Source organism: Crinia signifera, chromosome 1, assembly GCF_055691185.1.
Source record: "Crinia signifera chromosome 1, ASM5569118v1, whole genome shotgun sequence".
NCBI classification, from domain to species: domain Eukaryota; kingdom Metazoa; phylum Chordata; class Amphibia; order Anura; family Myobatrachidae; genus Crinia; species Crinia signifera.
This window is the reverse complement of record NC_139217.1, coordinates 181,652,461-181,675,411: the sequence shown is the minus strand read 5'-3', so window position 1 is coordinate 181,675,411 and position 22,951 is coordinate 181,652,461. Positions and strand designations below refer to the sequence as shown.

The 22,951-nt window shown below is 42.8% G+C and overlaps 1 protein-coding gene across 1 annotated transcript in view; it reads right to left on the bottom strand.

Annotated features, from left to right (window-relative positions):
* Positions 1–22,951, bottom strand: part of TBCK (TBC1 domain containing kinase) — a 308,853-nt gene that overhangs the window by 146,550 nt on the left and 139,352 nt on the right. The window contains exons 21-22 of the mRNA XM_083178707.1: positions 18,363–18,399; positions 3,850–4,011 (exon numbers count right to left, since the gene is read on the bottom strand). Coding sequence (XP_083034833.1) covers positions 3,850–4,011; positions 18,363–18,399 — 199 coding nt within the window. The remainder of the gene's footprint in view (positions 1–3,849; positions 4,012–18,362; positions 18,400–22,951) is intronic.

Sequence of the window (22,951 nt, the reverse complement as noted above, 5' to 3'; positions counted from 1 at the left end):
GTTCAAGATCAACATCTACTCTGATGTCTATTGTAATGTAGTTTGAGGAAAAACAATACTGACTGACACATACTTGGTCATTTGTGAACCAGAACCATGTGGACGGTGGGAGCACAGTTATCCTTTTAATGAACACATTCATATATCATTGTTGCTGTTCATTCTTTGGAAGTGCCTCTATGCAGACACAAGGCCATTTATGGGATTGTAGTCAAAGATAAGTGCACTCATTAAGGCAAACCTTTAAAGTCCTGCCTGTCCTAACCTTTCCTGTCCATTAAATACAACTTCTTACTTTTTTCATATAAATTGTTTGTTTGGAGTTACATTTTATTTTAGCCCATCAGCATAAAGGGACACAGAGCTTGGCATGTATTCAATGCCGGTGCGAGCGGCCGGCGAGGGGGTTAAATTACGAGGATCGCAGAAAACCAGTGATCCTCGCAGTTTAACCCCCGCGCCGGCCGCTCGCACTATGCAACGTTCCGGGGGAATCCTCACCGTCACAGAACTGCGAGGATTCCCCTAAACTGTGAGAGCCGAGGCTAGTGCAGCAAACTCGCTGTAATGAGCCTCGATTCTCGCAGCTTTTGGAGGCACATACGCCAATTCTCCCTTGCTCAAAAAACGGAGCAAGGGGGAATTTGCGTATGAGGGGGGTCAGTTGAATATTGACAGGGTGAGCGGTGACTGCGAGCAAAAAGTCCTGCTCGCAGTCACCGCTCGCCCACGGCATTGAATATATGCCGTTTATCTTATGAACCACAATTCTACATCGTAATGTTTTATCATATTAGTATATGTGTCATACGAGAGATTTTAAAAACATTTTCCCATAAAACTTTAACAGGCAATCTAAAGGCCCGTACACACTAGCCATTATTCTGGTTGACGCGTCCACCAGTCGCTGCTTGTACAGCTGTCTGCCCTGCCCCCTCACATGGCGCAATTACCCGCAGGCATGCGAATAGATGATTTGCATAATTATCCATTCGCAGCCTTGCATGCGGGCACAAAATCATTCGATGGACGCCGACCATCGAATGATTTTTCAAGCGCTCACAAATCTAAGACACCTCTTTGGTGTTTTACATCTGCGAGTGCCTGTACGGGAAGCGGGTGGGCAGCCGAGGTCCGCTGACGTCAGCTGCTTGCCCCCTGCACCTGCGTCATCAGGGAATTACCATGAGAACACCCAGCATTTTCATGGTAATGCCCATGAAACGCTGGGCGTTCCCGTGGGCTAATCCCCCGGCCCGCAACACCCCGCCCGCACATGTGCAGAACCAATTCCCTTTTAAAGAGATGGAGAAGGAGTATACGGCTGCATGCGATGTGAATGTGTTAGTGACAACCCATCTGGTGACTTTCACATAATTTGCAACTGCACCGGTTCAATGGATATAGTTCATTTCTACAACCTGTCCTGTAGGGCAGGAAATACAATTAGATGTTGCCGGAAGGTTAATTAGCTAGGAAGTGCCTAAAACACTCAATAATTTTCATAATAAGTCACTCATCTAGTGATATTTAATATATCTGAGATGCCCCCCACACAGACCGCTTACCACTGACGATATGGAGAAGCAGCCAGCAGTTTCTGACAGCGGACTCTCATATCACTGCTAATTAGGTAGTGAGGTGCTTGGCTATGATGCGAGAGCCAATCACAACACTTCCCATGCCAGGATAAAAGGATGCCACCCAGGATGGGGGCACACATAGGTCTAGAGTTGGACCAGGAACATGAAATCTTATCTTTCCTGAGGTATGTTTCTGCTGACAGCCCAAATTCAGCAACACACTCCCTGATCTATCCAGTGCTTTGCAAAGATCTGCAACCCAGGAGGTGCGGTTATCCTACACACTTATCCACTTGTAGTTTTCACAACCAAAAAAAAAAGACGCCTGACATTACATAATGGGGAAGATACAGCATATGTGCTACACATTTGGATTTTTACAGGTTTGTAAATTGCACTTTTTGTAGACTTTGTATAGTCCTGCGCCACGAGAAGCCGACAGATTATAACCAGAAATGAAATATGACCAGACTTGTAATACACCACTTTTTCCTCTCAATTGCAGCTGTTCTATTTAGGGACGGCTCAATGCCCCAAAACGGAGAAAAACTAAAAAAGAAGAATAGAACTGCGCAATATCAAGTTTGGATTTCAATATTGCTATGACATTTTTTAATGTTTTTTGTTATTACCATAAATGACACAATAATCTAAAAACAACACATACAACATATATAATAAAAAGAAAACAAAGCACAACCGGTTGTGACTTCAGGAAGCTCTAAAAAAATGAATAAATGCCTATATGGGCATATAATGATAATAAAAAAGAACCATGCACTGTAACTGTAATTGGTTAGTGAGTAAATAGAATGCATTAATTCATAATTCACCTTACAGATGCCACCTTCTTCTCAGGTCTCCAAGTCGCTGGTGCTGATTAACCCTTGTATGCAACTATATCCGGAGTGAACTCTTGAGAAGTGTGTAGTATTAGGTAATCGATTCGGTATCCCTCTTATGCATTTTGCTGAATAGCTCTTCCAACGCGTTTCCCAGCCTTCTGTTTGTTATCAGCGGCTTCCTCAGGGAGAAAAAGTCGCTTGAGGAAGCCGCTGATAACAAAAAGAAGGCGGGGAAACGCGTTGGCGGAGCTATTCAGCAAATGCATAACAGGGATACCAGGTCTATTAAAGAATTTTACTTCTATATACTGTATATTATTACTGTATGCCATATCACTTAAATATATAGAAACTGGACCATCACCATTGACAAATGACCAATACCCATTACTGGTTGGAGTGTATTAGCATATTGGTCTGATCATCTAAAAAGAAACACCTCAGTCCACCTATACTGTATGTGTTCTCCTTAGCATACTATTGGAAAAGACTGACTCTATCCAAACCTATAAAACCCCTTTCACATCACATAAATAACCCAGGTCCAACCTAGGTTATTGCCAGGTCAATGTGTGGTGTGAAAGGGCCTTTTCAATTAACCGGATGCAGCAACCTGGCATTCTGACCTGGGTTACAAGAAGGGTTAATCCAGGATCGGTCCCGGGTTGCTGTGCAGTGTGAACCGGTAAACCGAGTTGAGCCACCCTGGTCTTGTTCACACTATAGGGAGGAGGTAGCATCAGCTCCAAGTGCTTAATTGAGAGAACACTGGCGAGGATTACATTTATACTGCATGCACCGTCACCGGGGGGCCATACACACTGAGTGATCTGTGCTTCATTTCAAAGCAATCTAGACAGATTAGAGCAACATTTATTCTGATATAGACAGTATGACTAGGATGCAGTGACGATAATAGGGGTATTCCTCCTACAAAATTGAACCTTTAGCTCTTACATTAAAGTAAAATAATGAAACAAAATCAGAAAAATTAAAAACTTTCCTTACTTAATAAAAGCTTTAATTTTATATTATTTATTGCCATCTCATTTATGTCCCAATGAAGTTATGAAAGTAGGAAACAACAGCATAACAAGGAGCTTATTTGCACATACTGTACTAGAACAAGTTATCCTTCTAAATAAAACCTAATTTTTGCATTTAGATGTAGAAATCAGACTGGCACTAAGGAGGTCAGCCAGCGTGCGTCATGGAACACCGTGATCAGCCAATGACCAGAGAGTATCATTAAATTCCCCTAAATGTTTCTACTTTGACACGTGCTGCATAGCCTTTCACTTGGTGTACGGAGAACACAAAACAGGAGAGTTGCCTTACAGACAGTAAACTAAATAAATCCTCGTCTGTGGTCTCTACACAAGAGAAATCAATTACATTTCCATTCAATAGCACATGTTTACCTGGTAAATCTGAGAAGAGGAGGATACATTCATTAAATCCATTAGCAAGCAGCCTGACCCTCAGCTGCTGTAATATAGCCACTCCAATACAGAATGGGAAAGAGGCGTTTCCGAGAAGCAGCGTATCCCACAAGTGGAAGATCTTGTGCAGAGGAAAAACATCTGAAAGAAGAGAGGAGAAAATAATATAATATCTATACATTTATGTGTGTAATTGGACAGTAGCAACACATTATTTATCAAGAGAAAGGTCGGCATAGTGTCATGTCTGCTATACACACAGTGGGACATGGGAAGGGGATGGTAACCCCCTAAAAAATGACATTATTTAACACTCGTGGCTGGAATGCTAAGCAGCAGCTGAAATGATGGCACATGAATGTCAGCTAATTACAAAATACATGTAATCTCCTCTTCAGCAATGTATACTGCGCTACTGCATAGACTTCCAGCACAACGCATTTAATAATGTGATTGTGGCAGTGGTGCCCTTATGTGCTATATTTTGTATTGGATTTCTAGGGATGACTAAAGAATAATTATATTCCATTCATCAGAGAAAGCCAAGCACAATATTTGTAATATGCCTACTAGCCATACATGACAACCTCATGCCTGCTGCCTACACCCATTCTGACCTAACTGGTGCCTTTAACAGTGTTTGCACCTGATCTTGGAAAAATGATCAGAGTGAATATAGGACCTTATTCTATTTCTATCGGTACCCAGCGTGCTCGCAAAGGTAACCAAGGCTTAAGTTCAGCGCATGCGCATACTCTCATCTGCCCATTCTTTAACCTGCACAGTCGGCATGGCATTCGCACAGGGGTGGGGGCGGTGCTGAGCCATGGGAACGCCATGGGAATGCGGGTGGGACGCAGTGCGCTGGGGCAGGTGGCTGATGTCACATGATGTCAGATGCCTGTCCTGTCTTTATCCCGGAACCTGCAAATATGTCATCCTTCACTGACTTATATATTGTGTGCCTTGGAGAAACCATTCAATGGTTGTTGACCATTGAATGATTTCCCCTGCTGCGGGCACATGCGCGAGAATGTGTTTTCATAACACATCCCTTTGCATGGTTGCGAGGGGATATGGTGGCGGTTTTCTGCAGGATGGGACGATCTTCACATCTTACAGAGCCAACCAGAATCAGGCCCCTAGTGTAAAAGCAGGGGGAATCTGACAGTATGGCCACAACATCCATCCAACAACTACTCATTACTTTCAGAGTGGCTACTGGGGAAGAGATTCTGAACCGGAGGTCCACTTTGTTATATTAGATGAGAGGTGAGGGAAATGCATTGGTTTCACATTAATCAATAGTGGAATTCTCCTTTAAATAAGGTTAGTGAGTGTTAGGACTCAAGCATATAACCTTATACGGCTCTTTCAGCCACAACTAAAGAAACATCAACACAAATAATGAAACCATTTATTCCAAGCTCTAATCTTTTTTTAGTCACAGTTCAAAAGATAAAGGCAATGCGTGCAAAATGCAAGCTGTGCGCTGCATCAGACTAGACCCAAAACCAGCGCATCTTTCATCTGCCCTTATTAGTGCTGCACATCTTCTCCATGTATCTGTGCTGTGCAGAAATCAGCAGAAACCAACAGAAAGGTCAGAGTGCATCACTATAATACAACAGAGCTGCCCATACCATGACAGAGGCTTTCTGCTGCCTGAGAGAACGGATAAAGAAAAATCATTAACGTCCAAGATTTTATACTTACTGCTTAGGGAGGATAACACTACATTAAAAAGTCCTATTTAAGTGTGTTCCATAAGGTAACAGTTTAAGGGGTGAAAAAAGGGTGTGTGCCAGATGTACTAAGATTGAAAAGTGATAAAATGGAGAGTGATAAAGTACCAACCAATTACCTCCTATCTGCCATGTCACTGACTGGGTCTGAAAAAATGACAGTTAGGAGCTGTTTGGTTGGTTTATCACTCTCCACTTTATCACTTCTCAAGGCTTAGTAGATGTCGCCCACCTTTCCGTGTCTCTCCGATCTTATTCTGTCCCTGTGTCTCTGCAGCATCATGCCCCGCCCCAGCCTCATGCTTTCTCTGTGTTCCTTTTATCTCTGACCCCTCTGTGATCTCCATCCCCATTCCTCCAGTCTCCCTTTCCTACTGCAGTTGGAGGCACAGATATTCCCTGTATTGCAGTACAATGAAGAATTATATCTAATTAACAATCATGAAAAGATTTTGCACAGAATTTAAGATAAAATAATAGCACGAAGATAAGATCTTTCAAGAGGCCTTTCTCAAATAATTGAATGCAGATCATTAGAGAGATTTCTATTACTATCCGCTACATCATTTAGATTAATGACATATTCTATTGACAGGGTTGAGTCTGTAATCTACAGTATGAAGTCAATGAAAGACATAATTAGAGCTCTGGTCCTTAATCAATTCTATGCCAAAATGACAATTTTAACTCAAAATTAAAAACTCTGTAACCAAATTACAAGGCACCGAGTGACAGTTACATTTTGCTATACAATTATGTCCCTTGAGCAGCGCTGTAATGTGCACTCCTGGTGCCCTGTGCTGGCCCTGACTACTTACCTGTTCCTGCACAGGGGGCAGGTCGCCAGCACCCAGAAACCACAACGGAGTCCGGGCCACTGTATGGATTGCGGGTGCATGCACACCCATGGAAACGCTTATTGTGGCAAATGAGTCGCATTTGCTGCAATAAGCCTTTAAGCTGACAAGGGAAATATTTGAATTTCCTCTTGATATGTATCTTTACTATGTTTTATAGTTTGAAAATGTGAAAAGCTATAAAGGGCAACTTGGACAGGGCGAGATTCAGTGGGTGACAGGAGAGAGAGGATGGGGATAGGGAGAGAGTCAGCAGGTGACAGGGGAGAGATGTGACAGGTGAGAGGGAGAGAGTCAGCGAGTGACAGAAGAGAGCTGAGCTGGGATGGGGAGAGGGAGAGAGTCAGCAGGTGACAGGGGAGACATGTGACAGGTAAGAGGGAGAGAGTCAGCGAGTGACAGGAGAGAGTTGGGATGGGGAGAGGGAGAGAGTCAGCAGGTGACAGGAGACAGAAGTGACGGACGGGAAGAGGCAGTGAGTGACAGGCAAAGCATTAGTAAGAAAAAAATAGTAACATAACGGTACTTGTTTCCTATCTGGGCGCCCGCTAAGTTAATTGCGCACCATGCTATTCTCCGTAGAGAAATCGGATCGCATCGCATCGTACACATACACGATATTGAACGATGCGATGCGATGCGATGCGATCCGATTCGATTTCCCATAGGAAACAATGTTAAATGGCTCAATTTAGCCAAATTATCATAGGAACAATATTAAATGGGCCAAAAACACCCCTGAACATTGAAATGTCCCCCCAAAAGTAGTTGACGCCACCCCGCCATCAACGTGAACCCGAAGCGTGGCGAGGGGCGGCGGTACGCGTCCTCCGACCTTTTCATGCCCTACTATCCACTAGGGCGTGGAGTGAGAATAGAATAGTGTGGCGAGCGCAGCGAGCCACCGAGCCCGAAGCGTGGCGAGCGCAGCGAGCCCCGCGAGCGGACGCGGATACCTTCACAGGTAAACGCGTCCTTCGCGGGCTTCCCAGGTGTCCGCGTCGCCATGGACACCTGGGAAGCCCGCGAGGGGACGCGTATAACTGTGAAGGTATCCGCGTCCGCTCGCCACGCTTCGGGCTCGGTGGCTCGCTGCGCTCGCCACACTATTCTATTCTCACTCCACGCCCTAGTGGATAGTAGGGCATGAAAAGGTCGGAGGACGCGTACCGCTGCCCCTCGCGGGCTCGCTGCGCTCGCCACGCTTCGGGTTCACGTTGATGGCGGGGTGGCGTCAACTACTTTTGGGGGGACATTTCAATGTTCAGGGGTGTTTTTGGCCCATTTACTATTGTTCCTATGATAATTTGGCTAAATTGAGCCATTTCACATTGTTTCCTATGGGAAATCGAATCGGATCGCATCGCATCGTACACATACACGATATTGAACGATGCGATGCGATCCGATTTCATTACGGTGCCGTACGTAGAAAACCTGGGCGCCCAGATAGGAAACAAGTACCAACATAACATTGTTAATATGACAATACCCCCGCAGCAAGACATTATGGGACCATCAGGGAGAGAAGCCGAACTGGGATCAGGAATCATATGGGGGAAGGAGATGGGGGGGGGACGGAGACATAGACAAAGTCCTGGGACATAACAAGGGTACAATCAGGGGTAACTCTCAGGGTGCATCAGGAATGTCATGTAATAAAATGTTATGTTGTAACAGTCACGTTACCCCATTACAGTTCTTAGGTACAGATGATCTTAGTATACGGGAAGGAGGGAATGACAGAGGAAGAATTCCCAGAACTATAAAGAGGGCAGGCAGTGTGCATGGTGGGGGGCCTGTAGAGAGTCTATTGAAGGGGAGAGGGGAAAGAGGAAGCTAGTAAAGAATTCAAATGGGTCCTGGGGTGAAACTAATCACAATATTAGAGCCATATCTAAAAATAAACATAAATTAAAATGCTTACTGGCTAATGCAAGAAGCTTAGTGAGTAAAATCGAGGAGCTAGAAACGGTGATCAGTAGGGACGACTACGACATCATTGGTATTACAGAAACATGGTGTAATGAGTCGCATGACTGGGCATTAAACATGGAGGGATATACACTCTACAGGAAAGACGGGGGTGTCTGCCTATATGTAAATAATAACTTAACATCATGTGAGAAAAATATGAGCACAGACCTGGAAGAAGACAACTCGGAGACAGTGTGAGCAGAGATAACCGACAATAATAAAAAAACAAAACAAAAAAATTATAATAGGGGTATGCTATAGACCACCAAATATAAACGAAAGGGAAGAGTCTCTTCTTTTAAACCAAATCAAACAAGCATCAAATCAGGGTCAGGTATTAATTATGGGGGATTTTAATTTACCCAACATTGATTGGGAAAACGAAACCGGTAAATCAGCAAAGAAGCAATGGGTTCTTAAGCTTACTTAAAGACCAGTTTATTACACAAACGGTAGAAACTCCAACTCGTGATGAGGCACTCTTGGACTTAGTATTAACAAATAACACAGACTTAGTTTCAAACACAAAAGTATTTGAACAATTAGGGAACAGTGATCACAATATGGTTTCACTGGAAATCAACTTCAGCAAATTACATCAAAAAGGATCTGCAAAAATACTAAACTTCAGAAAAGCGAACTTTGAATTATACAGGGAAGCCCTAACAGGAATTGGGTGGGAAACGGTTATGGAGGGAAAAAATGCAGAGGAAATGTGGGATACTCTAAAAAAGGTGCTTGATTCACTAACTATTGAATACATTCCTAAAGTAACTAAAGGTAAATTCAACAAAAAAAAGCCACCATGGTTGGACAAAGAAGTAAGGTCAGCTATCAGCAATAAAACCAGAGCCTTTAAATTCTATAAAAATAACTTGAATGAGGAGGCGTTCGCAAAATACAAAGAATCAAACAAAACTTGTAAAGGGGTATTCAAAGCAGCTAAAATATTATATGAAGAGTGCATAGCCACTGAAAGCAAAACCAACCCAAAGAAGTTTTTTAAATATATAAATAGTAAACGTTTAATTAAGGAAAACATAGGCCCACTAACTGATACTAGTGGAAAAAGTGTTACTGAGGAAAAGGGAAAAGCAAAACTGTTAAATGAGTTCTTCTCATCAGTATTTACTAAGGGAGAGCAGACTGTGGAACGAACATTTACCACAAACGGGACAAATAAGCCAGATCTCATTGTGGATTTCACGCCGAAGGAAATAATACTGAGGCTAAGCAAACTCAAAACAAATAAATCACCAGGGCCAGATGGGATTCATCCGAGGGTATTAATGGAATTAAGGGATGAACTAGCTACCCCCCTACATTATATCTTTAGCAAGTCACTATCGTCAGGTATAGTACCAAAAGATTGGAGAATAGCAGAGGTACTGCCAATATTCAAAAAAGGAAAAAAGGAAGATCCCGCTAATTACAGACCCGTTAGTTTAACATCAATTATGGGTAAACTATTTGAAGGATTTTTAAGGGATGGTATCCAGGAATATTTAGATCATCACCATCTACTCAGTACTAACCAACATGGGTTCGTGAAAAATCGTTCATGCCAAACTAATCTACTAGGGTTCTATGAAGAGGTTAGCAAAAACCTCGATAATGGAAATGCTGTAGATGTGATTTTCCTAGATTTCACGAAAGCATTTGATACTGTCCCACACAAGAGATTAATAAAATGGAGAACCTAGGATTGGGTGAAAATATCTGCAGATGGGTAGGGAATTGGCTATGTAATAGAGAACAAAGAGTGGTTGTGAATGGTTCCGTATCAGATATGTGGAGTGCCCCAGGGTTCGGTTTTGGGGCCCATTTTGTTTAACATTTTTATTAACGATATTGGGATAGGTTTACTCAGCAATGTATCCATCTTTGCGGACGATACAAAACTTAGCAAAGTCATCAAATCATCAGAAGATGTCACCATGCTTCAAAATGATCTTGCAATTCTAGATGAGTGGGCAAAAAAATGGAAGATGAGGTTCAATGTAGATAAATGTAAGGTTATGCACCTTGGGAGACACAACCAGTGTGCAAGTTACAACCTTAGCGGAGAGGAACTGGGTAATTCCATACTTGAAAAGGATCTAGGAGTCCAAATAGACAGCAAACTGGGATGTAGTGCCCATTGTAATGTAGCTACAAAAAGGCCAACAAAATTCTGGCATGTATTAAGAGGGGAATGGAAACTAGGGACTCAAGGGTAATTATGCCGCTATATAAAGCATTGGTGAGACCTCCCCTCGAGTACGGAGTACAGTTCTGGGCCCCACACTATATTTATATGATTTTTATTTCAATTTTTTTTAAAAGGTAGAACGTTATTACATACAGTAGTTTTACACATTTGCACGTATACGTTTTTAGACAATACATATACACATACATACATACATATACAAATACGATACATAATTTACATACATACATATCAAGACATTTTACAATTCTCGAGAGTCAAGGTTTACTGGGTTGTTTGTTCCTTCAATCTATATCGCAGGGGGAGGGATGGAGGTAGGGTGGCCAGGGCTCCTAAGTCTAGACTCCTCTTTAAGTTTATCTTAATGTCTATCTATATTCTTCCCCTGTGATTATACTAGTATTTGGATCTTCTCCCACTCTTTCCAATTTTTACATATTTTCGAATTTCCTGGATTGTTCAGTGTTTCCATCTTGAAGTTAAATTTTATTTTATTTATTACCATCTGCAGAGTAGGGGGCTGGTCTTGTTTCCACAGCTGAGCTATGGTCGTTATAGTGGCACTAAGGACTTGATTCAACAGATATTTCTTTGCCTGTGCAAGACTAGATGCCCCTATGTGAAGGAGAACCAGTGGGGCGGTTAGACACAATCTCATTCCCAAAGTCTCAGATAAAAAAGTTTCCATATCTGTCCACAATCCCTCTAATTTCTGACAGGACCAAAAGATGTGTATGAGATCTCCACGCTCTGCAGAGCATCTCCAACACACATCCGTTTGCTCTCTAAAAATCCTATGCAACTTATCTGGTGTGTAGTATGCGTGATAAAATATCTTAAGATACCTTTCCGTGTGAATGGATGTTTTGGACATTTGATGTATCATTCCGAATAGTTGATCCCATTGTTTCAATTCAAGGGAGAAGTTTAGGTCTTGTTCCCACTTAATTTGCCATCTAGTTTTTATTCCCTCTTTTTCTTGAGTTAGGGCCTTATACCAGAAGGAAATTCCTGCTTTCTTTCGTGCTCCAATTATTTGAACAACCATTTCCCTTGGTAATGCCTCTATCTCTTTATTCTGAAATATATTGGATTGCAGCCAATGTCTTATTTGCAAATACTTATGAAATTCATGGTTAGTGATGTCATACTTTCCTTTAATTTGCGAAAAAGTCATTAGTTGTTTATTACTAAGCAGATCGGAGACTGTGCTAACCCCTTTATTTCTCCAGGTATTCAAGTTTAAGTTCGGTATGATTTTAGCCATAGAGTTAATAGGGAGATACCCTATCAGGGCTCCAAGCTTACCGATTTGATCCAGGTATTTGTGCCATGCTTTCAGACCCACCTCAACTGATCTTAGTGTATATTTACATTGGCCCAGAAACATAGGGGGGAGCCACATTAGGTCTTTCAAGGGGATATTTCCTATATCACCTTGGTGTCTTTCTAGCTCCACTACTCCACTTATGTTTCCATTCCACTGGGTTATCTGGTCTAGCAAGGCCGCTATTTGATAGCTTTCTAGACTCGGGAAGGCAAGGCCCCCTCTGTTTTTCGGGAGAATCAGGTACTTTTTAGCAATTCTAGATTTTTTATTATTCCATATGAATTTATTTAATAAGGCTTCAAATCTATAGAGCCAGTATTTGGGGAGCCATCTTGGGATTGCTCTAAAGAAGTACAAAATCTTAGGTAATAAAAACATTTTAACTACTGCTATCCTACCTAGCAAGGTTAATTCTGTCCTCATCCATTCATTTATCTTTTGGTTAATATGATGTAATAAGGGACCATAGTTACAGTCTATTAAGTTCTTTTCATTTGCGACTAGTTGAATCCCCAAGTACTTAAGCGATTGCATTTTCTGGGCCCCACACTATAAAAAGGACATCATAGAATTAGAAAAAGTCCAAAGGCGAGCAACAAAGCTTATTAGGGGAATGGAGAATTTAAGCTACGGGGAGAGATTAAGCAATTTGGGACTATTTACATTAGAAAAGAGACGTTTAAGGGGGGACATGCTCAACATGTACAAGTATATCAAGGGCCAATATAAGGAACTGTCACACACCCTCTTTTCTACTAGAAAGGAATCTAGGACACGAGGGCATGAGTATAGATTAGAAGAAAAAAGATTTCATTCAGCTAGTAGAAAGAATTTCTTTACGGTCAGAACAGTCAAACTCTGGAACTCTCTTCCCAGAGAGGTGGTAACGGCTGGCTCATTTAATGCGTTCAAGGCAAAGTTGGACAAACATTTACTGGAGAAAAACATCCATGGGCACAAATAAGAAATATAATTTGTCTGTAAAATACCAGAACCTACCAAATCAGCAATGGATATCTATACCAGGTTGAACTAGATGGACGCAAGTCTTTTTTCAGCCTTACCTACTATGTAACTATGTTAACATGGAAATACCACCCCACCCCCACGAGCATTGATAACATAGGACTATCCCCAGTGACATGCCAGTAACACTCCCCTCCAGCATACATTGTTATTATGGCACCACAACCACCCACAATGACCCCCTACCCTCTTTTATTTGCAGGAGAACTTACCTGAGACGCTGCTCCCCTGTCTGCACGTGTTGAGGATGCTGCAGGCTGTCACACTAGCTGGGCTGCTCCTCAGTCCTCTCATGCATGCTGGCTCCTGTGGTGTGTACAGTCATGTGACTTTCTTTTCCTGCCTAAGCAGGAAGCACGCTCAGCAGAGCATTGGGAGGAGCTGCCCAGCATCTGCAGTGAGAAAATAAATATGCCACTGATGGGAGGAGGGAGGCGCTGCTGCCGCCTGTGTGTTATGTTGATTGACAGGTCAGGAGGCGCAGGGAGGATAGGGAAGGGGAGGGCACAAGTGATCATCATGCTAGACTATAGGATTTCTTAAGCTGACTGCCAGCGCTGATGCTTTGTCATAGTGTGACAAGTGCAACGCAGACTGTGTAGCAGCAACACTGCACTGCAGATCAACAGGGTGCAGAGCAGGGGCAGGGCACCTCTCAAGCCTTGCATCTCCCTGCTTTGCATACCTTGCTGAGCGGGTAGCGCCAGCTCTGACTGGCGCACCCCATTTCATGCAGCCTTCAAGCCAAAAGTGCGGACAATGGGGTGGGCAACAGCGCTGAGTCTTCTTGTGCAGTCGCAGTTCTCCTTGTGTAGTGGTGGCTGCAGGTCTCCTTGAGCGGCTGTGGGCCTCTTATGCGGCGCTAACCACGGGTCTATGAAGCGATGCCTGGTCTCCTATGCGCTAAGCAGGCAGTGGCGTATCTTTTGTATGGAGCCGGGTTTCTTGCTCTTACCACCGCTGAAGGGGTCACAGGACAGAGGCACAGCCACTGCCTGGGCTACCCTATTTAAGAAAAAAAAATCAAGAGGGAGCAGGGGATTCCTGATCCTATGGGCCCCATTGCAATTGCATCCACTGCCGTTATGCTTCTAGTTGAATGTAACAGCTCACTCGCGCCAGGCATCTCCCGCTGTGTGGCATATTAAGGCTATATGTATGACCTGTAGCTTCAGCATGGCTAACACCAGTGAAACAGAATTGATTTGAGTGTATCATTCAGCCATATATCATTAAAGCAAAAGCTTTATTGCTAACATAAAATGCAGGCAATATGTATCCCAATAATGCATATGAATTTATTAGTGGAACAGGAGGTACTCAGAAAAAGAATACTGATCTATAAAATATACTATAATACACATACTGAAACAGAAACTATTAAACAAAAATGAATGCTGAAATTCTGAGTTTTTATAAAGAATATAATTTATAGAGTTCAACCAGAGAATACAAAATCTGCTTTTGAAATGTAATTAATGTCAGTTCGAAGATAATTAAAAACAGTTAACATCCCAATGAAAATAAATTATTCTAAGGAAGGAATTAAACTGTAGCTCTGTTTAGGTGCAAGGGCCATGGGGGAGCTGCCTCTTGAGTGTATGACTTGAAATGTGTGAAATCTCCATGCTATAAATGCCCTAATCAGGGCCGGATTTGTGCCTAGGCCCGTGAGGCACGGGCCTCAGGGCGGCACCAATCAAGGGCGGCACAGCAGGCTGACGTTCTTTTAAATGGCAGAGCGGGTGGGCAGCGGCAAGTGACAAGCGATTCATCATATGTCGGCGGCAGTGCCACTCGTCACCCGCTGCTGAAATCAGCTAGGCTGAGCAGTGCGAACCTCCCTGCAGTCAGTCAGTGTGAGAGAGACTGACTGAGACTGCACAGAAAGTTAATTCACCCTCCCTCCCTCCGGGTCCTCCATACAGTTAGCAGTCCAGACTGCCTTACATTTTTTTGAGGTGGGCTACAGTAAAATTTGTATGTAATAATAATAAAAAAAAAAAAATATATATATACACCTTAATAATGATTATATTAAAATGGGGGGGGGGGGGGCGGCCAAAAATGTTGTGCCTAGGGGTGGCCTGACCCCTAAATTCGCCCCTGGCCCTAATGGCTGTTTGGGCTCCCTAACCAGTAGTTTAGACGTGTTTATTAGATATATGCAGCTATACCCAGTCTGGCTGGGAACGATAAGCGCAACTATTAATGGATACCTAGAACAGCTGAACTGCTTCGTCAGGCATCGATTAATTATTGCTTCTGCTAAAACCTTCGAATCACGACTCTAAAGTTACCATGGGCAGAATAATACTGTACTGTACTGTAGAAGAAAAACACCCATCTTTCAGAAAAGGATGTTCACTTTTAACATTTCTCTTTTATCTGCCTCCTTTATCTCATTTTTACAGTCTCATTGTGTGGTAAAGGGGTGTACACATAGAGCGATCCTTCTAAGAGATTTTGACTACATACAGTAGTCAAAATTACTTAGAAGGTTAGTAAAGATCACTGTCAAGGTTAGACAAATCTCCCTATAATATCGCTTAGTAAGAGAGTTGCCAGGCAAGAGTATTTTGACTAGATCACTGGCAGTCTAGTCAAAATCGCTGGTATTCACGGCTGAGGGAGACATTCAATAGGCGATCAGCAATAAATACCAACCAAGGGGCAGATGTATTAAGCTTTAACAAGAAATATATGCAAAGGTGATAAAGGGCAGATGTATTAAGCCTTAACAAGAGATAAATGCAAGGGTGATAAAGAGAGATAAACGTCCAGACAATCACCTCCCTACTGACTTTTTTCAAACACAGTCTGTAACATGGCAGTTAGCAGGTGATTGGCTGGACGTTTATCTCTCGTTATCACCCTTGCATTTATCTCTTGTTAAGGCTTAATACATCTGCCCCAAAGAGAGATAAACGTCCAGCCAATCACCTGCTAACTGCCATGTTACAGGCTGTGTTTGAAAAAAGTCAGTAAGGAGCTGATTGGCTGGATGTTTATCTCTCCTTATCACCCTTGCATTTATCTCTTGTTAAGGCTTAATACATCTGCCCCCAAGTATGTTAGTTCTAGTATAGTCAAAATCGCCCATAGACAAATCACTTAGTCAAAATCGCTGCTGTATCTAGTCAAATCGCTTAGTCAAAATCACTTTGTTAAAGTCATTCACTTGCTCCGTGTGTACACCCCTTAAGGGAAAGAGTGATTTACCAGACAACCTAGTACACTGTAGTATATTTCTGGACCACTGTTGTTCATGCCTGTGAAAATACACAGTTGGACAGCTCCTATCAACACACGTTTGACATCAAGAACTTACATTTTAATGGAACAATAAAGAAAAAGACTAGCAGTGGGTACACATCTTACACACTTATGAACAGGTTATAACTTTAAAAGGTGATAAACGCTCAAATGGCATGCACATAAAATACATAGATCTGTTTAGATAACAGAACAGGCACTAAAACCTATAAATGCCCTGTTCTGTAAAACAGTATGGGGGGGATGCTCTAACATACGCACCCCCTTACCGCCGCCAATCGCTGGCTACCGCATAAATAATTATCGCATATGATCTAACATATGCGATAATTATCACAAAAGACAGAGCTTGCATTAAGAGCTGTCTTTTGTGTTGACCCGGCGATGAGCGGCAGGTCCGGCGGCTCCCCCTCCCTCTCTTACCCGGCTGCTGCTGCAGGGGGGGCTGGCTCTCCTCCTCCCTGCACCCAGAAGAGGATGTAAAGTGCAGGGAGGAGGAGGTCACAGGTCCGGGCAGCACAACTCTGTGCTGCCTGGACACAGGTGAGGGGCGGCGGGGGTTTGTGCGAGGCGGCGGTGGGTCGGTGCGGGGCGGAGGGGGGTTGCGTTAGAAGCCCATAGGACTTTTTCTGGCGATGCCCCCCGCCGGGGGATACTTAGAGCATCCCAAAATGCGGTAAAACCCCAATAACGGGATTTTTACCGCATTTTTGGTTTAGAGAATCTCCCCCTATGTCTGGTCAGCCCCTCCTACCCTCACTGACCAATCATTATCATAGATGCATTCACATTTTGGCAACAAGTAGTGTTTTCAAGTCAAAATGAACAGAAACACCAAAGTGCCATACCGTTTTAACTACCATTAAAATTCTAATGTATAAGATTGGTGTTGTTTCATCGTCAAGCGATATCTCATGAAAGGCAACTTCTCTCTGATTGCTGGTACTTGCGGAGACACCCCTCCAGTATAGGGATGAAACAAATCTCAAAGGCTGCACCCAGTAAATATGGGCATCCAACCAAGCACATCCTGTAATAATGAATCAAATAGAAGAGATAGGTTTCTACTAGGCATCAAAAACTTCTGCTTTGTAAATGTGATTTCTAAACCACATTTTGTGAATCCCAAGGGCATGCAACAGCTCCTATGGCATTAGCGTAATTTTGCAGTTGTGGCAACAACAACTCATCCATAGCACATAAACCACGACTGACCACCTAAAACAGTTATTCTAATTGACCAGCTAACTAATAAGCAAGCGTATTCTTATAAGTGGACCTGCTGCGATGTTAAGACCCACTCACGCTAGTTAGCCACTTGGCAGGGAAAACTGTGCCAACATTCTCAATAGAATATTACTAAATCACTGCTGAACTCTTCAAGACTAAATGGATTTATTCACTTCCAAGTCTTGTAATTACAACTGGGAAGCGTTTGTCTTGATTTTTATTTAACCTATTAAAAAGGAGGCTTTTCATTTCAAGTGTATTTCAAAGAAGTGCAAATTGCTTTCTAAAGGGAGTTTTGGCTAATGTTAAATGAAGATTCTCTTCTTGTTCTGGCACTATCAAGAGCAGCATGATGTACTTGGAAATGCGGCTCCTGCTTGGATGATGCGAGCAATCCTTCCATCTAGCCATTAATTGTTTAATCAAACCTGACAGAGTTCTTCACCCAACCTGCTCTTGGTATGAGAAACGAGTAGTTATAAGACGAGCAACCTTCTACCTAAAAACAGCCAGATCAGCAGGCACATATACAGCCTTGTGGGTTTTAATCTTCTACCTTGATTACATTCCCCATTACTCCTTTTCCACTACAGACTACCTCTCAGTTTCAATGGCACATCCACTTCTATATGCGTACAGCCTTTAACCCCTCCATGCCTGTGCAAGACAAGCTTCACTTGGGAGCAACTGGATGTCTGCTGAAGTTTAATATCTATAACCAGCAAACATGACAAACCCTGACCAGATGCAGCACAATTGCTGTGAATGCCTGCAGACTGACAGGAAAAGTAAAGCAATAAAACAGTACCCACAAACAAAATGGCTAATTTGTGACTTACGTGTGAACATGGTCAGGAACCATGGAATTGCGTAGAGCTGAAAGAGAACATAGATAAAATCAGTTTATTCACTTTGCAAAGCTAAATGCATACAAATGCTGGGTACTTGACCAATGGGAGCTCTGTTTTGCAAATACTTTAATAAAACACGAAAAAGGCTCTTAATGATTTCATCATGTTTTGTTTTATATACAATTTACAGAAAAGTGACTAAGTTTCATAACTTTACTTATGGATTAGTTTTGGTGGCCCTATGTATTATCATTCCCACATTACAAGCATTATAGATTTCGAAATCTAAATGTAAATGACCTTAATCTGTACAGGTGGGGAAGGTTACTGAATGCACCTGCTCAGCAAACTGCACATTAAAGAGGAAGCATGGATAAATAAACCAGTAATGTAAGTGCTTGGTGGCACAGAATAGGACGGTGAGTGCACAGACTGAGATTAGCACTAGCACTGAACAGGTCACAAATTCAGCAAGTTAGCATCAATGGATTCCAATTGCAAGGATGTAATAGAGCAGTGGTTCTCAACCTTGGTCCTCAAGTACCACCAACAGTGCACGTTTTCCAGGTCACCTGGCAGGTGCACAGGTGCACTCATTCACCGACACATTTTAAAAGATCCACAGGTGGAGGATAATTATTTCATTTGTGATTCTGTGTGGAGACCTGGAAAACGTGCACTGTTGGGGTCCTTGAGGACCGGGGTTGAGAACCACTGTAATAGAGCACTTGTGGGATGAAGGATATAGGAAATAATCTCGGGTACTGATAGACCACAATCCTTCACTTGTATAACTATAGCACATTATTTAAAACATAATATAGGACAAGTCAATGAAAACACCTAAGAAGTGTTCTGTTTTTTTTTTTTATGTACTATACTATTTGTCAAAGTCGTGTTGCATTTACACCACACTAGCATACACTGGCCGCCATTTTGGTCCGCATAGTAATGTAAATAGTATATAGAAGCAAGTAGGAATATTGTGCGAACCGAGAAGGCAGACATGGTAATACACATAGACCCATCCTACACACTCACAAATAATAAAATATAGTTATATGGTTTAAGATCACTACACATAGTATTAATTAATTTATACACGATCTCCCCTGGACATTTTTAGTATCTATATAATACAAAACGAGGAGTGGATCCCCACAGCGCTATTCACAGGATTTTCCTTATTGTCTTTAATATTCGACCATTAATTTCCGGAATATTCAGGCCACAGGAAAAAGAAGAGAGAGTCTCTTGGTTACCATCAGATATGAAATAACTGAATTTGTTAAATGGTCAACCACCACAGCAACTCACCTAGACTGGCTAGGAGAAGTACACCTCAAGGTTTCTTTTACAAGGCATCAATTAGGCACTCATATGAAAATCAACTCACCTAGGGCATGCACCCTATATACATCCAAAGGTTTCTTTTATTGAAGCATACACCGGGACACTTGTATTTCATTCATGATAAAAACGTCACCATTTATTGATAAAACAGGAACTCCAACACACCACTATGGCCGCGTCCTGGATCCCTCACCCGGAATAAGGGAAGATCAGGGGCAGCAAGTCCAAAGAATGTGGTACCACACCCTGAGGAAGGACTTCAAAAGTTCGAAACGCGTTGGTGTTTTATCCAGGACTCTGACTACCCCTCCTTGGCAACATTCTTTGGACTTGCTGCCCCTGATCTTCCCTTATTCCGGGTCAAACGACGCGATAGCTGCATTTTACCCCCACCACCGCAGTGCAATGCCTGAAATACCGGCATTGCGCAATGGGGGCTAAAATGATGCAATCCCTCTAGAGACGCCCCCAATAGGGCAGCCCGTCCGTGGGTCCACCCCAAACTGTCCCTTTTTTCCTCCCGGCGATGACCCCGTCCCCCATCCCCCCCTGCTTCACTGAGCTGGCTGCCAAAAAGTCGGCAACTATGGTTAAGACACACATTTATGTATGTTAAAAAAAGATTGCATATTTCAGATACTGTAAATAAGTGAATATAATATATACAGTTTACTTTTCTTACATATATAATAATAGTTAAAATCCTGTCAATATGATCTGCTCCTACCTCCAATCTCTGTCTTCACCCTCCCTCCATATCCAGCAATTTTGAAAGAGATCATTTTGCTTTCCCTTTCTGTTAAGGAATTGTTTGGGGGGTTATTCTGGTTGATTCGCAAGGCTGCAAATTCGCAGCCTTGCAAGTCCACCAAACCCAGCCTTGCTAAAGGTGGTTGGCCGCCACCCATTTGCAAGACAAATTCGCACGCAGTGCATGAGAATGGATGTTACAACATCCATTCCCAGCCTGCTGGGGTCCGCCTCAATCATTCAATGGTCGCGGACTATTGGATGATGGCGAAGGAGCACGCATATGTAAGGTTGCCTCAGTACAACCTTACAGATGCCTATCTGCTCGGGGAGGAAGTGGGCGGGCAGCTGACATCCGGTGACTACTCCTTAATCTTTGCTGCACATCCAATGCCGCCCAGCCAGACCTGGCTGCCTAAGGCGGTGGAACGCACAGCAGTCACCTTTGGAACGCACGCTGGTGGTTCCTATAGTGACACTGATGCTCTGACCGGAAGTTCGGCTGTGGAGGCTTCGGAGGATGGAGACGCGGCGAGGGAGACGCTGAAGTCGGGTAAGCCTTATAGTATTTATTTGTGCACTGTACACATTGTGGTGTTGGCTGTATGTGGTTCTGAGGAAGGTCCCGAAAGTACTAAACCCGCTAAATACAGATATGTGCTGGGATTTACAAAGTGTCTGAGTGCCTTTCTTTTGGACCTGTAGATCATCACTGTTATGGCACCGGGGCAGCTGATTTTTAGAGTGCCGACATAAAACAAGATATATATAGCACTCAACACAGACTCTTGGATTAGTGAAATAAAACGCCTTTAATCCTATGGTGTTTCAGGGTAACAAACCCCCATTTTCAAGGACAGACAACAAGTGATATTACAAAGACATATAAATACAATTACAAAACCCACCGCCGGCGTAGACACGCCCGCATTCACCATCACCGTGTGCAGCTGTTAGGGGCTATTCAGCCACCGCTAACCCCCGGTCTGTGTGCAGCACTAGGCAGGTTCCCCCGGACCACAGGTCTCCATGAGAACCTGTTACTGCAGTGTTTTCTATAAATGAGATGTCTTGTTAAATCTTTATTCATCAATTGAGCAATAATCTGGTTGTCAGAACCTGTGAGTCCATGATTATACATAGTTTGATCAAGGGGTGTCTTATATTGATTTGTTCTTCATGCAGCACCCATTCATTGTATAGTTTAATATATTAGCTTGACAGCTTGTAATTGTCTTAATGTGAAGATAAGTAAGGCATTAGTGCCTCATTTATTAATTACTGTTATTATTAATGCTAGTCATAGAATATATATGCCCATTTCTCTTTTTATATCATTTCAAATGTGTGTTACATGTTATTATGTATCATTGATATGTTTAAGGTTGCTTGGTAACAACACAGCATCATTGCTGAGCGCTGATTGGCGGAGGAAGTCAGCTGGTCGCCCCTCCGGAAATGGGAGCTCCGTTGGAGGTAACTAGGAACCATGGGGATGGTCCTGTGGTCCGGGGGAACCTGCCTAGTGCTGCATGCAGACCGGGGGTTGTCGGCGGCTAATTGACTAACAGCTGCACGCGGTGATGGCGGGCATGTCCATGCCAGGACATAGCTTTTATTTCACTAATCCAAGAGTCTGTGCTGAGTGCCGCCCACATCCCTAACTATTTGTGACCTTGCTAGGCCTTGGAAGGCACTGCAACAAGAAAGAATTAAGGAAGGAGAGTGCTGGTCCCTGCTGTGTATATATATATATATATATTTTATATATATATATATATATATATATATATCTTATATATAAACGGTCCGGCACTCTACATGCAATCATAATTTACCGTGTGCTCCAGCCACAAATCCGTCCATCCGTTCCTACTTATCCTATTGTTTTTTGTTTGTCCACCCACCTACTTTTAAGTCTGTTAACTCTTATGAGTAGGGTCCTCCTTCCTCAAGTACTCACCCTACCTCTTTACCTCACCAGCGCTCCTGCCCTGTTCTTCCCATTCTCTACTTCATCTTCAGTCTCCTCGACAATTTTGACACCTACTTCAGAATTGATGCTGATTGAGCCACTGAGCTTTTTTGTTACAAAGCCAGCTTGGAAGATATATATATATATATATTGCAATATAGACCGCACTCTCGCTAAATTAGGTCAACTTTGGGGTGTCCAACAGGAGTTACATGCGTTCACATGAACCCCAATAATAGTCCATGGGATGCCACTGTTTAAAGTGGAAAGTAGATCACTCGCCTAGTAACAGATAAATGTCACTTTGTTGTAAGATTCAAAGACTGCTTTATTTCAACTTCTGCATGGAGTTATATTGTGTTTAATAACACTCCATCATGCCCCGACGTTTCGGTCCTTTAATTTGGACCTTTATCAAGGAGCCAATATTGTACATAAAACAATATATTACATGGATGCACTTAACTAAGATGTAACAAGCATCCAAGAGTAGCAAGAA